Source organism: Strix uralensis, chromosome 4 (assembly GCF_047716275.1).
Source record: "Strix uralensis isolate ZFMK-TIS-50842 chromosome 4, bStrUra1, whole genome shotgun sequence".
Classification (NCBI taxonomy): domain Eukaryota; kingdom Metazoa; phylum Chordata; class Aves; order Strigiformes; family Strigidae; genus Strix; species Strix uralensis.
The window spans coordinates 108,336,318-108,353,072 of NC_133975.1; the positions used below are offsets into that span (position 1 = coordinate 108,336,318).

Genomic DNA, 16,755 nt, shown 5'->3' on the forward strand with positions numbered 1-16,755 from the left:
CCACGTATTTCATTCACTATCTCAGATTTACCAATCACATAGAATAATGGCATCCTTTACTCATGGCAGCTCCTCCTTTTGCCATGTTTCTGTCCTTGAGACAGGTTTAAAGCTTTTGGACCATTTTGGTGCTGCTTTCCTCATTTTCTAAGTGGCTCTCAATGTTTCTGTTTTCACTTTCCTCATTCTTGGAATGAGAGAGGCTCTACAAAAGTCTAAACTCCTCTGTAGAAATTGTAATCTTTGGTACAGTATTTGCGAAGTCCAGCAGCATCCCAAACTCCTGGCTCTAATCAACCTGATTCCCTCAGAAGTCCAGGCCCGACACTGAACAGTTTCAAGCCCTCGCACACCTGCCCGGCCACGTGGTGTAAGGCCAACAGGAGGTACCCACACCATTTTTCAGTGAACATGCTCCTTTCTGCCATGTCCCTGACAGTTGTGGTGGGACGGGTCTCCAGAAGCCTTTTAAAACCAAGAAGCTGGCAGGTCCCTCCCCCTGACAGACCCTGTGTGCATCCATGGCCGCTTGCGAATCTAGAGCTGCCCGTTCCCACCCCAACCTCCACTGCCCTCGAGGGCCTATGGTAGGGACTCCTGTACGGAGCCCGAGCGGCCCCTGCCCTGCCGCCTCCGCTCCCTCCGAGGTAGGCTGGCCCCGGCCACCACGACGCCATGTCGAGCCACCACGGCGCCACGTCAAGCCGCCGCCCCGCGCGGCACGCGGACAGGCAACAACTGCCGCACGGGCCCTGCGCACGCGCGCTGCGGCCACCCCGCCCCCAGCCCGCGCGGAGCCCGCGGGCCGGCGCGAGCAGCGTCGCTGTGCGCGTGTACGCCGGGGGCGTCTGGCGGGCAACTTTCCTCTTCCGGGGGGGCTTGTCTAGGCAGTGCGGAGGTTCGTGCTCTGTGGTCGGTGTCGCGCATGCGCGGCTCAGCGGGGTCAGAGCTGTGGTGGCCCGCACCCAGGTGAGGGGTGGCCCGGCGCGGCCCAGCCCGGCCCGGCCCGGCGCGGCGCGGGGGGAAGGTGGCCGTGAGGGAGTGGTGTAGTTGTGGAGTCTGAGGACTCTCGGCCGTCGCTGAGCTCTGCTTCGCCTCGACGTGGGGACAGCCGGTGGCTCGGCCCGCCTGTGTGGGAGCCTCTCCTCACGCCGGGCCCGCTGCGAGCGCACCCCGCCCGGGCGGGCAGAGCTCCGGGGCGCCCCGCCGCCCGTGCCTGGCGTGTGGGCGAAGCGCCAGGAAGGCGGCCGGCGGGGGTTAGCTCTTGCCGTGGCGGCGGGAGGGACCCTGGGACTCGGGGTTGGCGCCCGGCGCTTCCTGCCGGTGCGCGGCGGAGCACCTGCCGGGCGGGGGGGCGTCGCTGGCCCGCGGGGGGCAGGAGGGATCCAAGTCTCCGGAGCGTGGCGCTTCTGGTTTGTTTACTTTCGGTTGTGATTTTGTTATTGTTGGGGTTTTTTTGCATAAGGGAGGAGAGGAAGATGTGCCAGTGCTTCCCAAAGCTTCCCTTGATGCAAGGCTAGCAGTGGCGTGTTCTTATTTTACTCATTTCTAGCCCTCCTTCTGTTTCTAGTTCTGCTTTTTTGAAGATTAGCATCAATACATATAATTTCCTTAAAAAATAAATTTGTTTTGGAAAGGGCTGTGTAGCAAAAGCAGCAATCGGAACTTAAACCTCATCTTCCATTCCAGGGATAGCATCTAGGTTGCTCTTACGTAGTTATGTTTGCTCCATACCTGTTAGCAGGTCAGCAGGTGTGACCGAAGATAGAAAGTAAAAATTATGCAAATAGCCACTGAGGAAATTCTCTTCTGCTGACCATTATTCTGTCTTTCTTGTAGTTATACAGTCACCCTACCATCTTGGCACTCTTATCTAACATATAGAATTCATTACTGGAGGTGCCAAGGCTCAAAGATCTTGGAGCAGAATTCTAACAAACAGCTGTCAGGACCTTAAGAAGAAACTTGCCTTTTGGGGTAGATTATTCCAGAATGTCAGCTGCAGTGTCATTTGAAGTAGCTTGCACCAGATACTGCCATTAATGTACAGCTGGCCTGACTATGATGCAGACTACTGAGTTCCTGTATTTGTAATTAAAGTATAGAGCTCTAACATGAGACATAAGTTCAGAGGGTTGCTTTATAGGAAAATAATTTCTACAGATAATATTAGATGTAATTTCTGCGCTTCATCCAGTCATTTTTCTGTTAGCCAAACTCTCAGCTACCTCCTTTAAGAGAAGCAGAAACTTTGTCTTACTAGAGTCTGCCTACCCTCAGGAAGTAGCTGAAGGTTTTGACAAGTATGTAGTATGGGAGGCCATAATGTAACTATACATTTTTCTGATTTTCGTAGCTTTTAGTTTCAGCCTTCCAGTGTTCTCATTCTGGGTGTGGGAAGAAGAGGGCATTTCTAAGGCTGTGTCTCTAGGAGTGCACTGCAGGTATAGTATGTGTTCCACTTTTAGCAGTATGGATTTCTTTAGTCCCAGCATGTTCTCTGATCCCATACTTTCTATTCTCTGATGGCGTACTTTTCTCTTGAGACAGAAACAGACTGTATTAAGAAAACCACAGTTTTGCAGGTTCAGCTATATTTGTTATATGGGCTTTACCCAGCACAGCTGACTTGTTTTGGGATTCAGTCCCTGAGATAGCTAAGTTTTTGTAAGATAAATATGGCCTGAGTAATTTTTAATTCTTGAAAAAAAAGTTGTTTGTGAATAGCCTTTAGCTGTTAGTTGGCCTTTTTTTTGGGTGGAGAAACATGTCTAATACATTAGTTTTCTATCTGCGTTTCATTCCTTGAATAATTTGAGATATTTCTGTTCTGAAAGTCTCCAAGTAGCTCACTGGCAGTGTAAAAAGAGATATGCAACTATTCCACTTGACTCAGAGGGGTATTGATTTAATTACAGATAACAACCATATACTTTGTATCTGCTATTTTATCTTGGTTACCTGTGTTGCTGAACTTCGTAGAATTGGGCATTACATTTTTAGCAGATCAAGAAAATGCATTCCTATTTTCCAAGTTTTGTGTGTACAGTAAGGAATATTACCTTGTCCAACAGAATTCATAACAGACTTAGAAATTACTTATGCACTGTGCTCTCCAGATGAATCTACTGTGTGCTTTACTCAGTAATTTTAAGTATGAAATGATTCTACTTCAGGTAATTCAGTAAAGTTGGCTGACCTGTGCTCTGTACAACTTGCTCAGCCACTGAAGAAAGGAGGTGAATGAGACAGGTGCATTCTGCCCCTTCAACTGCATTGATGTCTTCAATACTTCTAAAATATCTTTGATTCATTGGTGACATTCACGGCAGTAGTAAAAAATAAAGAAATTTTTAAAAGTAAAAACTTGTACTATATTTCTGCTTCAATGATTTTCTTCCTTCCTATGTGTTAGGTTTTTTGGCATCTTTTAACCTACCCTAAAGGACTCAACAGCCTAGTATGATACTCTCTTGTAGTTGGTGCAGGGGACTGAAGGATTGGATCATGGAAACTTTCCTGAAACATAAAAAATCAGCCTAAGGCAGGTGGAAACTTTAGTCCAGAAGATTCTACAAAGTAACATGTCAGTTGATGCAAAGAATTGTTGCCTATCTTTTCTACTCTGTAATGTGTTATTAAACGTGCATCGTTTAGACAGTTTTGCAAGAAATAAACTGTGGTGTTATTGGCAAGCCTTTGCCAACTTAAATGTGTAATAAACATAGCAAATGTGAAGCTGGGAGTTTAATAGAAATGTACAGATCACTTAACAGATACAGCAAACCTTTGATAATCAGATTTCCATGAGGATGAACATGGCCTCCTTCCTTGTCTTATACCAATGGAACTTTCTGTAGATTCAGAGAAAGTCCCTTTTTGTTCTTAACTATTTTTGTAGTTCCTCTATGGAAAAGGTGTTAAAAACTGCCTGCAGCACTATGGAAGCATGGAGACAAAACAGTCATCTATTGAGACCCTCAAGGAACTACTGGGCAAAGTGATGGAGATGAAGAGCTTGAACCATCACTTCAGCATGGCGGCAGCTGAATCTGACAAGGACTCCGGATATTCAGGTTTAGAAAACCCCAGCATTACCTTTTTTTGTGTGTTCTCTTGCTCAGACTTTGCTTTTATTGGTGATGTGTGACAAATCTGACTCTAGCTCCTTACAATTTGTTTCTTATTAGCTGGGAGGGCCATTGTATGCAAGACGCTTGCACCTACAGTCATCCTACCAGCAAACTTTTGGAGTGGAGCTTTCTGTAGTTGTGAAGAGTTCATCCTGTGAATTTGAATGGCACGAGAATTTACAATGTGCCTAATAAAGAAAGGAAGAATCTCAGACTTCAGCATCTAGAAGTGGGGATGGCAAAATTACTTTTTGTTCTTTGCAGTGATGAATGAACTGTTGGATTATGCCATCTAATGTCTCTTATGATTCAACCAGATTGTCAGTAGAGCCTGATAAACCGTAGAATAATTGTTATCAGTAAAATGTAGATATGGTATGCCATTTTAATACTCCACAAAACTGTGCAGAGATGGCCTTTAAAAGAAAAAAAAAAATGCTTTTGAGAGATACGTGCCTTTTTGGGTTTGTAGATAGAAGATTTCAAGACACCAAATGCCTGCAGCGCAGACTACGGCTGGGGCAGTGCTGGAGACCATAGTTCTTCACTGCACCAGGTTTAGAGCAGTCTTCATGATAGTGCACAATCTCTTGGAGACTAAATAAAAAAGAACAAAAAGTAATAGATTTTCGGAAGACAGCAGCTGCATGAGAACTGGCCTGAAATATAAAGCCTTTTATTAAAGGCTATTTGACAGCTGTCACAACAGGTCTAATTTTATTGGTATTCCAGAACTAAACTTTACTGTTCTTGGTGGCTTGGTTGAAAGGAAGCAGAATAGTAGAACTGAAAGGAGGTAGCAAGCATGCTGCATGTGAAATGACTAACAGCTGAATTCTACATCTGGCAGATGGAAGTTCAGAGTGCTTGAGTGCTATGGAGCAGACTGACTCGGAGGACGTGCTGAATGCGTTGTGTTGGAACGCAGAAGATGGACCTTGGCCATGCCCAATGACCACAAGCAACTCCTTTCCTGCGCTTTCTCCTATGGTTGTAATGAAAAATGTGTTAGTTAAGCAGGTAGGGAAGAAATAATACATTGAGAAATATTGCATCTTCTTAAAGTGTTTTTTTTTTATTTAGTATATTTCCTTTCAAAAAGATTTTACAAAGTTGTTGCAGTCCAGAAAGTAACTTGAAAAGTTCTATTGTGATAGCCTGTTCTTTTAAGGGGCTGCTAGAATCACTGAGATATTAAAAAATGTGAAATGGACAAGCTCTGCTACATCTACTAAACCTCTTTGTCTCAAAGATATCCCCCCAAAAATAGATCTTTAAGAATGTTTTGTAAATAGCACCAAAATCAAACAAACAAAAAAAAAAAGGTGAGGTTTTTCCTTTTGAAAGATGATATTTTCTTTTTCATTCTGTAAGGATTGTAAAATATGATGATAGGTTTTTCTACCTGGTTTTTAGGTCCTAGAAGTGCTTTATATGCAACAGGAAACACTAATCCAGAATGTTATAAATGAAAAAATTAAATCCCTATCTGAAATTAGCTGTGGTATTTTTTACTTTAACAATTGTTTCTCTTAACAGTATGTGATTGCTCACATTGCAACAATTATATTCCCTATTTCTGTCCTCGAGTATCTTGTTATATGTTCCTCTAGCACATCTGTGAGACTCCTAAGTTTTACATTGTAACAGAAGATATGAGAGCTCCAAATTCAAAGTACTGCCATATTATTAGACCTCTTGCTCTGTATTCACTCATATTTTCTGAGCAGCACAAAAGTTCTTCAGCATTTTTTGTTAGCATACTTCTGAGAATATAGTGAGAAGGGGAAAAAGGAATATAGATCCCAATTCTTTTTCTACTCAATCTGTTATGACAACAAGCAAAACCTATTAAATTCGAATACTATGTATCAGTGCTAACACAGCTACAAGTTTTCTTAGTATTTGGCAGATTATGTATTTGTGGGTGAGATGGTACTGATCTCTGAGCATTGTGCTTTATCTTGACAGGAAGCAATTTTATTTTATAGTCATGTTCCTCAATGTGTGGACAAAATACTGTCTAAACAAAACTGAAGTTTTCATATAGTAGGGAGCAAGTAGGCAAGCTTCACCAAAGGTTGATAGCCTTTGTCCCAGAGCTCAAAAATTAAACACTGACTGCAGTGGTAGTCTAATGTTAAACTCCACGTTGTGTTGCAAACAGTTAGAAGTAGCTAATAATAAGTAGCTTTTAGATAGATAGATATAAAAAATATATATAAATATTTTTTAAAATAAAAAAAAAGGTAGTTTTTTTTAAAAGGGGAGGAAGAGTTGGAGGTAGATAAAATTACAAGATTCAGTTCTCTTGAGCACTGTGTTATAATATCTAAGTCTAATTATGTACAGTTAAGGAGGATAATGTTAAATTGAAAAATGTTTGCTGCAATAAACAAAAGCAACAAGTCTAGGTCAGAATAGTCATGAAGTGTCTTTCTGCTTCTTTCCATTATGTCTAGTTACCTCAGATAGTCATGCTGGTCATCTTTTTAAAATGGTCTTTTCAACACAGTGCTCAGTTGGGCTTACTGGCCAAAAAAAAAGCAGCATCCAGTTACTGCTGTTTGTTTGTTCCAGTTTCAATTTCAGTCAGCATCATCCTTCTGTCTTAGAACCACTGTGATCATCCTGTGCAGTGATGGTTACCTGCTGTCCCAATTTCAGAGTGTAAACAGCTAGCAGTAATGTTACTAAAGAAAAAAACTCAAGCAGGGATTAATTCTCTGAAACACAGTGCTGCTTGTGGCAAGGTTTCTGTAAGTCTTATAAAAGTCCATAATAAGTGGGATTTAGACAAGTGACACATGCATGTAGGATGTAAACTTTAATTTTAAAAAAACCCCAGAAAACCGCTTCACAGAATTAGTAAAATAAATATGTCCTTCTCTACTAAAAATGAGATTTTGGATGTGAGAACAAAAGCAGAATGTAACATGAGTGGAAAGGAGGAGAAAGTAGATAACAGAGATAGGAAAAAAACAAGAACAAGATAAACAGTTACCACAGCTCTTTTGATCTCAATGATTTTGGGGCTCTGTTGTGCTAGGTACTGTATAATTGTGCAGTAAATGACAACTTCTGACCCCAAAACCTTGCTCCTTAAGGCTGCATGTTCTGTCCTCTGTGTGTCTATAGCTGTGGTATTTACATATTTCCTCTCTCCTAACATCTCCAGATACTTTTCTTTTGAATGTGTTTGTCCTTTCTTCTGTGATAAGGTAGTAATATTTATTTTTTTACAGGTAGTTATTCTGTACCCCTATTCCATGAGCATCTTGCCTACTGAATCAAAGAAATTCTGTGTCAGAGTAGGTAATTGAAACTCATCTCCAAGTCTTAGTCTCCTAATTGGTGGGTAATACCCACTTTTGACAAGTCCATGTCCTTTACTGGGTGAATGGACTTCAGCAAAGCATGTTAGCATTTGCCAGTTTAACTTTTATGAGACTGGGGGAGAGGAGATGGATTTCAGGTGACTCTGAACTGTACCAAAACTAATAAAATATATTTGCACTACCTAAAAACTGTGCCTTCAGCAGGCCTGCCAGTAGTGTTCCAAGTTGTAAGGAGCTGGAAAATCAGTTGACAGTATATTAGTATAATTGTAGTGGTGATGTCTTAAATATATTAAGTAGTGAGATTTTTCCTTCAGAAAGAAATAGTATCTCTTACTAGACCATTTGATATGTTTGGAGAAAAGCAGGCATGCTTTTTGGCCAGGAGATCTTGTGAAGATCCATAGTAGTGTATTGGAGGAGGAAGAGGTAGTGTCTTGTAAAAATCAATGTATTCCCCTATATTGCAGAATATGGCTTGTAGGAGGGAGTAAAAACTTGGGCATTTTTCTTGAAATACAATGCTTTTAAAGTTTATCATTGTGCACTATTTCACCACAGGTATGGAGTTAAACTGCTCTGGGCTTACAACAGGCCTTTTTTCCTTGCGTTAGTTGATATTCAGCATTTTTTTTTTCTACTTCATGGTTTTAAATTTATTGAAACTGTGTATTGTACTTAAGATTGCAAGACTTACTGAACAGCTGTCATCTATTTTAAATCACCATATCAAAAGCTTGCTATAAGAATAGAATTGACAAGACTACAGTTGCTGCCTTTCAACAGAGGAGTCTGAATTGTTCCTAAAATGTCTGTGCAGTCTTTCTTTGACTTTTGTAAAGTATTTCATAATCACAATGCTTAATTATTTTTCAACTTTCCTGTACACTTGTTCAATCCTAAGTCTGCATCGAACTTTTACATGAGCATTGTACAATATAAGCGTGCACTGTAATTCTCATTTAGGAAGGCATGTATAAATTCAGATTTAATTGGTTTTAAATGTATTGGATATTCTGTAGTAAAAGGATTATGGATTACGACTTTGAGTCTAGTGCTATGCTCTGTTGTCAGAGAAAGGAGGATGAGTTTGATGGAAAACTGTTCAGAATGTATTAATTGGACAGTGTATATCAAATATGGAGAAACAGCACAGTCCACCTGTTTTGTTTAAGGTTTTTTGATCCTCTTCTACAATATTGTTGTAAGACTTCTGTTTTTTTCCCCGTTTGTGCTTCTCAGGGGAGTTCATCGCAGCTCCAGTCTTGGACTGTGCAGCCATCCTTTGAAGTGATTCCAGCTCAGCCACAGCTAGTGTTTCTTCGTCCATCAATCCCACCTCCTATTAACCCTCACCCTGTTGGGAAAAAAAGAAATGACTCCACTAATTACCTGCCCATCCTGAATTCTTATCCCAAAATAGCACCACAGCCCTGCAAAAGAGATCACTCCTTTGATCTAGAAGAACGTCAGGAAACCAGTTGCCATAAACGATTCTGTACAGAAGCACCCAAGATGGAAATTTCTCCTGTGTCGAGGAGCACAGGCTTGCCTACTAGTCCTTTTGCCCACCTACCAGTTAGCTTTAAGACCCCTCAGGATTCTCACCAGCAAAGTTCTTCAACTCTGGTGACAAGTGGAAAACTGTCAGCTCTTCCTGGTTTTCATCGTGTTTCCAGTGACACTCAGAAAGTGCCAGGTTTGACTCCCCTTTTGCCTTTTGGAACTCTGCAGGCAACAAAGTGCACCCCTCATGAGAGCGAGAGTGCAGCACAGGCTACGATGCAGTCTGCAGTGTGGAGCCCCCCATTGATACCAGAAGAGATCTGCACTACTCCTGAGCTGCTTTTGCAACAACAAAGCAAATGCAGGCGCTTTCAGAATACACTCGTCGTGCTACGCAGGTCGGGATTGCTGGAGATCACTTTAAAAACCAAGGAGCTCATTCATCAGAACCAGGTGACTCAGGCTGAGCTGGACCGGCTGAAGCACCAAACACAGCTTTTCATAGAGGCAATAAAGAACAATGCTCCACAGTCGTGGGCAGAGCTAGAAGCATCTCTAGCAGGATCTGATAAAGCTGATAGAAACCTTGAAGACCCTACTTATCCCAACATGTAGTAAAATGGTACATAGCTGTTGGTCAGGTTATTTCTGTGCCTCCTATTTCCTGTCTCAAGCTTTTACTTGAGCATTTTCTGAGTCCAGGACTTGCGAAGTGGCATGCCGTTAACAACTTGTCTTCAGAGCCAGTTGTGGACTGGAATAGCATGGTAGGGAATTGACAGAATGGGCACTTACTACATCAGTGTGACCTTGAACCCCATGCTAACTATGTGTACTTCCTTGGACTCCAGAAGCTTGGATGTGCTGGGCTGGCATGTTTCCATTCTTGCAGTGAAAAGATGATCATTTGCAGTATTCTGCAATCAAGCATCTGCCTATTCCCATCTTCAGATAGTCAATTTTGAGAATGGAACAGCAGAACAGGCCCCAATATTAGGCCATCATCAGTTGCAAGTAGATGATGGGAGTTGGTGTGAGGAGAGGAAACCTACTTTGGTGGGGTGGTATCTTTAGACTGTTGCTGTCCTTCATTGTAGCAGAGTCTTACTTTGGGGTTTTAATGTGTTTGAATTAGTGGAGATCTGCTTGTGCTGAAGCAGCGTTCTATATTCATTACAGTTTTTGGTCAAAGTGATGAGTGTCTTAGGACCCAAGTGAAATGATGTGTTTTGATGAATATACTTTTGATTTTCGTCTGTACAGCTGAGTGAAAATCACAAGGCTTGTACTGGAAGTGTTTGTTCCTAAGCCATATTTATTAATGGCTAACAAGTGTACAAGGCAAGTGGCTTTGGGTTTTCTTGGTAGCTAACAGATTAAACATTGTTATTAAAGACTGCAGTGACTTTTTTTGAAAACAGTACAAGGAAGATATTAATTCACCAGGATTAATTTGGCAAGACTAGTTGCATATTATTTGATATTTTTTAGTTTACAAGCCTAAACTCCTTTTTTTCTGCAAAATCACATTGCTAAGTATAAAAAAAGAAGAGGTGAAAGGAAAAGGAGCATACTGGCCTGTAGTGAAAAAAGTCCTTCCCTCTCTTTTCTATTTAGAGAAATCAGATGAATGTACCTAGAGAAGGGGGGAGGAGGAGGGGGGGGAAAAAAAAAAAGATATGTCAGCTTGGATAATCTCCCTAAAAAATTTTATCTGAGTTTGAACTTTTAAAAAAACCCACCAGACCCCAAAACATTTTTCCTCCAAATTTATATCATTCCTAGCCTGTTTGCCTTGAGATATAGCTAACACCACCGTGTGCGTGAGATATCAGGCCTTACTGGTAGAGATTCACAGTAGTCCTGTTACAAAAGCTGTTCTACAGGCATTTATTTAATTTCATTTTATCTAGACACTTAGCTATGTGACTCCCTCCAATCTGAAGGGTTTTTTTCAGAGGCAGTCTGTGTAGAGAACTAAGAATGGCTTTGTCTAAGAATGTTAAGGTATCTGGATTGTTTATGATAAATTCCTTTCTGCATGACAATGTTTTCAAAAAGTTGTGCATTCTAGGTGACTGAGTATTTTGATGCTTTGATCACTTCTGTCATCTATTTCAGATTCTAAAAAAAAAAGAAACTTGAAAACAGAGTGGATGTCTTGCTAATTTGTGATTAGACCTTTTCATTTTCTGATGCCTCTGGGAATCAATATTGCAGAAGACTGCAGAGAAGGCTTTTGTATTCTTCCTCAAATATGTGCTTTAGAAAAATTGTGAGGGGTTTCCCCTTTTTATACTGATGAAAAGAAATGCTGTACATGCCTCACAAAGAGGAGAAATTCAAGTCATATTTGTACTAGCCATAGGCCTAGAGAGAAATTCTGTGGCAGGATTCACCCTGGTGGAGCTGTATGCAAACTAGTAGCCATGCCTTTTGTGGTATCCTGCCCATCTGCGGAAGACTAGTGCAGTATGTGGCAATTGATTAAAAGCAAATTGTTCATAGACTGTGTTCTGTCATGTGGGGTTTTTTTTTAATATACCTGCTATAATTGTGCATACTAGGATGTCTCATAACTCGCAGCACAGCAATACCAAAACTTAACCAGCAAACCCAGAAGGCAGGAAGGCAGCACAGTACAGGGTAATAACATAGGACATATCCAATCTAGCTCTTTTGGAATCAGTGTGATATCTGCATTGAATGACATTTGGTAGGACAGATGTGATGGTAGCTTAGGCCATTTGTGAAAGAATCCTGAAAGATAAGCTTTTTTCTTCTGAGCTTCCTTCAGGAAGGAGAGGAGGCAGTAGGAGGCAGTTCCATTGACTGGGGAACTTGTAATAGGCCTAGAGGTGAGGTGTGAGAAAATTCATAGGATATCTTTCCTGCTTTTCCTAAAATTCTTATTCTACCTCTCAAATAAAGAGGAGAATTTGAAGTTCAGAATATATATATTTTTAAGAAGGGTTTGTCCCAGAAAACAAGATGATGGACTCAAGCTATCTAGAGATGAAAGGAAGTCAGAAAAAATGTCCAGTCCCAGCTGTTTGAGACAAGAAAAAGTGAGTCTACTGATGACCTCTTTGCCATCCTGTTTCCACTGCTCTGATAGAGTAAAATGAAGGAAAAATTGGCCTTGCAGGGTAATACCTTCTGACTTAGACTCTAGCTGATAGAAATCTCTCATAGTCCACACAGTACCACATGTATTTTTTTCCCTGACAGCACCGAGGGTGGGCTGAAGTGGGTGTGCTTATAGCTGATGGGCCTTTCAGCTGGTGTAATTTGTATAAACACATATTCAATAGATCTATGAATAAAGTCCAGCAGCTGGTTAGAAATCTCCTACTAGGCATCAGTCCAGACTTAAATAGTATTTGCTGAACTAGAAAAATCCACTCTGGAGCTATTATATGTAAATCTGGGGTGCCTTAGTAACCATGTCCCTAGATAACTGCAAATCTTGATGCAACATCTATTAAAAAAAGGATGTTGAAGGCCCTAATGATACATAGGTCATCAAGTCCCATTCTGTTCAGTTTCTCTTGGCTGCCTTTATTCCTGGAAGCCCTGATAAACCTTTAAACAGTAAGGGCTTTCCTTTCTTGGCTGCAATTTAATAGCTTGGAACTGTGTTGAGAAAATTAGTTGATTACATCAGTACCAAAATAGGTCCTGATTCTGGGCAGAATCTGGAAGTGGTCCAGTAGATTTGAGCAGAAACGTTAACCTCTCTGATTCGAAACCTGTAAGCAATGAACTTTACAGTGTTTTTTGACCTTTGAAGCAGCAAGGCTTTGTATTAGCAAGTTAGCTGAAGACAGCTGTCCCAGTCTAAAAAGTCAATCAGATGGCCTGCTGGGGCTTCAGTTGCTGCTGACAACTAGCAGGAGGGGTAGCTTCATGGGTTGGACAGACTGCTGTTTTTCTATTAAGTTTTAATAAATGTTGGTATTTTTGATTACTTTTACTATGTATTTTTGAAATTCTACTGCTCTAGTTGGAATGTAAACATTTTCTGTACTTTCGAAGTCCGTTGCCAGCTCTGAATACAGTAGCCTAAGAACTCTGTTATAGAACATGACCTTTTTGCTAAAACTTTACAGAAACAGACTGTGAAATATGAATGAAATAAAGTATATACTTGAAAAGTTTGTGGGTTATTTTAATGCTGTTAAACTGTAAAGTCCTTGGTTCCAAAGTGTGCTTTACATACAGCTCCACAACAGCATGTTGCCCATGTGGGAAAGTGCAGAACCAAAAGTGATACTATGATGTATCTCTCTTCAGAGTCATGTGAGCTGTAACAGTATGTATGAATTAAAGGGTCTTTGGGAGGAGCATGAGTAAAAGGGGGCTGTACAGAACTCTAAAAATATATTGTCGTGGGTGACCATTGCCATAGATCTGTCATGAACAACCTGGAAGGATTTTTCCATCTTTGAACTGTTATCTCTGTGTGATGACTGTACATTATGCTCACCGTCTGTGCAGGGTGAACTCCTACACTGCATCTTAATCCTGTCAGCCGGCTATGCAGAAGTTCTAAATTGTGAAGTAAGGATCCTGGCTACTGAAAGAATTACTTGAGTGAATAATTTTACTCCCTCTCTTGAAGAACATTCTTCAACTAAATCTGTATACCAGCTTTTCACTAAAACACATTTTTCAAAATGTCGCCATTTTTACTCACTCTTTTCTGTGTTCAGAGATGACAGAGTGAGAACTAGGCAGTTATGCCCAGAACATCCAGCAGCCTTGTGGCATGAGATCCTGTCCTAAGGTGTAAGAGATTCTGGTTAAAGTTCTTACTTGGCACCAGACAAGGCAATAACTTGAATCTCATTACTTTACATCCAAAAAGGAGTGCTATCAATTGAAGTAATTTTGTTCCCTGAGACTGGAAACTCAGAGTGTTTGCAAATTTTGTATTTATAAAAGGTATGGGTACAATTCAAGCAGGAAATTTTAATGTTTCTGTGTTTCTTTGGGCTAGCTTTTTCTTTACATGATGAAGTCCATCTGCAGGCTGTCAGGCCTGTTTCACCTTTATTTCATTGAGGCCAAAAAGGTGAATTGCTGTACCCCCACAGGCTTGGGCTGAGGAATCTCCTGGCATGCAGAATTTCTGCTGTCCACTAGGTTGAACACAGTGTGCTGTTAGTGCTTTTGTTCTTGTAACTCCTGGGACAGAAAGGTGGGTCCCTACCCACACAGTTTTACACTCTTATGTATCTAGGTGATGCTTCTGTGTTGGGTTTGTGTGTGGCGGGGGCGATTGGTAGCAGGGAAGGGGCTATAGCAGTGGCCCCTGTGAGAAGCTTCTCAAAGCTCCCCCAGCTCCAAGTCGGACCCACCTCTGGCCAGGGCCGAGCCAATTAGCAATGGTGGCTGCACCTCTGTGATAATATATTTAAGAAGGAGAACCTGAGAAGGGAGGTAGGAGTGACAGAAATACCTATGAAAACACCAAGGTCAGAGAAAAAGGAGTGGGGGAGGTGTGTCAGAGCAGATGCCCACCTGCAGCTGGTGGAGGGCCCCGTGCCGGAGCAGGTGGCTGCGCCCAGAGAGTGCTGGGACTCAGAGGGAAGCCTGTGCTGGGGCAGTTCACTGCTGGTGAAGAGCTGCAGCCCTTAGGAAGCACTCATGTCAGAAAAGTTCATGGAGGACTTCTCCTGTGGGAGGGACCCCACACTGGAGTTGTCCTCCTGAGGAGGAAGGAGCAGCAGAAATGGCATGTGATGAACTGACTGCGACCCCCATCCCCTGCCCCTCTGCACAACGGAGGGAGAGGAGGTAGAGAAATCAGGAGCAAAGCTGAACCCAGGAAGAAGGGACAGGTGGGGGGAAGGTGTTTTTAAGATGTATTTCTCACTGTCCTACTCTGATTTGATTGGTAAATTAGTGGTGGTGGTGTTCATATTGATGGGTTTTTTTTTCTTTTTTCCCAAATTAAGTCTGTCTTTTGCCATGACCAGAATTGGTGAGTGAGCCCTCTCTGTCCTTGTCTCAATCCCTGAGCCTTTTGTTGTATTATCTCCTTGCCATCCCAGCAGAGGAGGCAGGGAGGAGTGAGTGAGCGGCTGGGTGGTGCTCAGTTGCCCTCTGAGCTTAAACTGCAACAGCTTCCTTTCAGGCCACTGTGTAATGCAGCCATATAGCCCCATCTGTGTTGCATGGTCCAGAGCATCCAAAATGCATGAGACTTGCCTTCCCTTCTTCAATCTGTACCTCCTTTGAGGTATGTCCATGAGACAAACTGCCTGAGAAGGCAGAAGGAAACACCATGTGTTCAGTTTGCTCTCTTGTAGAGCAGTTTCCAAGAGTTCCTCAAATTCCGGTTTGAACTAAAGCATGTTTTTAGAGGAAGCATCCTGCTTTGATTTGAAAGCTCCTAGCGATGAGGAATCCACCCAAATTGTTCAAAACGTAATTACTTACTGTTAAAAATGTGCCTCTTATATTGAGCCTGAATTTGTTGTCTTTCAGTATCCAGCTGTCAGATCTTTTGCCTTTTGTCTGCTGAAGTGAAGTGCATGCTGTGACATGCTGTTTTCACCGTAGGCATTTACAAACTGAACAAGTCATTCTTCAGCTTTCTTTTTTAAAGTAACTGATTAAGCTCTCAAATCTTTTGAATCCTTTACTCATCTGTGGCACTCTTCTTTGGATCCTTTAAAATTATTTAAATGCATTTTTAATTGGAACACTAACATTAATAGCAAAACAGGATTGCTAAAGGAGTTGTACAATATCAACCCTTCCTACTGCTACTCTGCCTAATTCTTATAGCAGCCTTGGCCATGGCATCAGATCGGAAGTCTAAATCATCCTCGGACCTGTTGCTTCTGTGGTTGGTGAACCCCTGTCCTTTAAGTATGTTTCCACAGTCCTCTGAATGCAGTTTGCAGCCAGAAAACAAAACAAACTGTTTTTAATAAGTGACCAGTTGCATTCATTAGTTGCTTCTGCTTCTCTCCCTGCAGACTTTTTCACCTTTAGATTTTAAAGGTAATTTTACATTGTATTCCAATTATTAAAAATAATATTAAATAATGTTACAGTCAAGAACCAATTTTATACTGTTTTCAAAATAAGAGTAAAAGACAGTGTTTAATAGATCTCTGTATACAATTCAGAAACCATAATTGTAATGCATTTCACACCATCCAGTTAATTTTGTATAATTCTGTCTTCAGTCTGTGTCATGTGGCATACTGTTAAATGCCCATCAGAAGTATAAATATTCTAGCCGTGTTGGCTTTGTCCTCAACCAATTTTTAATTCTAGATCATCAAAATAAGGAGTCAGTTTTATCTGACCATCTTATAAGATTCATTAATCTCAATTATTTTTGTTTTCTATGTCCTTGATGAATCAAAAATTATGGGTTATTCCATTATTTTCTCTCAGTTGTCCAGCCTATGTTCATTCTGATCAGTCTACCTACCCACTGAAAAGCTGATCCTGTACTAGTTCTTCCATCCTCTCAGTCCTCTGAAATCTTTCCTAGTGGTCTGAAATTCACTGAAATAGTTTTGATGGTCCAGAGACCTTCTTGGTTAGCTCCTGTTAAATTTTCAATCGCAACTTATTCAGGCTTGCTGACTTTAAAATGTTTAATAACCGTTGTTTAAAATGTCCTGAATTACTTTTTGAAGTGGAAATCAAGCTGCTGTCATGATATGAGAGGAATACATCTGGCTTTTTTCTAATTGCTCAACAGAAATTTTTGTGAAATGCTTTTGCCATTCTGCACTGCAGCAATGTAA

The 16,755-nt window shown here is 41.4% G+C and overlaps 1 protein-coding gene across 7 annotated transcripts; it reads left to right on the forward strand.

Annotated features, from left to right (window-relative positions):
* The first annotated feature begins 778 nt into the window (after window positions 1-778).
* Window positions 779-13,134, forward strand: CIPC (CLOCK interacting pacemaker). Of its 7 annotated transcripts, none has more exons than XM_074868474.1 (5): window positions 779-969; window positions 2,357-2,444; window positions 3,902-4,076; window positions 4,984-5,153; window positions 8,714-13,134. In XM_074868474.1, the coding sequence occupies exons 3-5, from the start codon at window positions 3,950-3,952 to the stop codon at window positions 9,590-9,592; spliced, it is 1,176 nt and encodes a 391-aa protein (XP_074724575.1). In that variant the 5' UTR covers window positions 779-969; window positions 2,357-2,444; window positions 3,902-3,949; the 3' UTR covers window positions 9,593-13,134. The 7 variants fall into 7 exon arrangements, with proteins under 7 accessions (XP_074724575.1, XP_074724579.1, XP_074724576.1 ...); XM_074868478.1 differs by having other exon boundaries at window positions 779-898; XM_074868479.1 differs by lacking the exon at window positions 779-969 and adding an exon at window positions 995-1,412.
* The last annotated feature ends 3,621 nt before the right edge of the window (window positions 13,135-16,755 follow it).

Bases quoted from the DNA above. Each gene is read 5' to 3' on its own strand.
- CIPC (XM_074868474.1), top strand. From the start codon at position 3,950: ATGGAGACAAAACAGTCATCTATTGAGACCCTCAAGGAACTACTGGGC. The intron at 4,077-4,983 runs GTTTAGAAAACC...TACATCTGGCAG, and splicing joins CAAGGACTCCGGATATTCAG to ATGGAAGTTCAGAGTGCTTG. The intron at 5,154-8,713 runs GTAGGGAAGAAA...TGTGCTTCTCAG, and splicing joins AAAATGTGTTAGTTAAGCAG to GGGAGTTCATCGCAGCTCCA.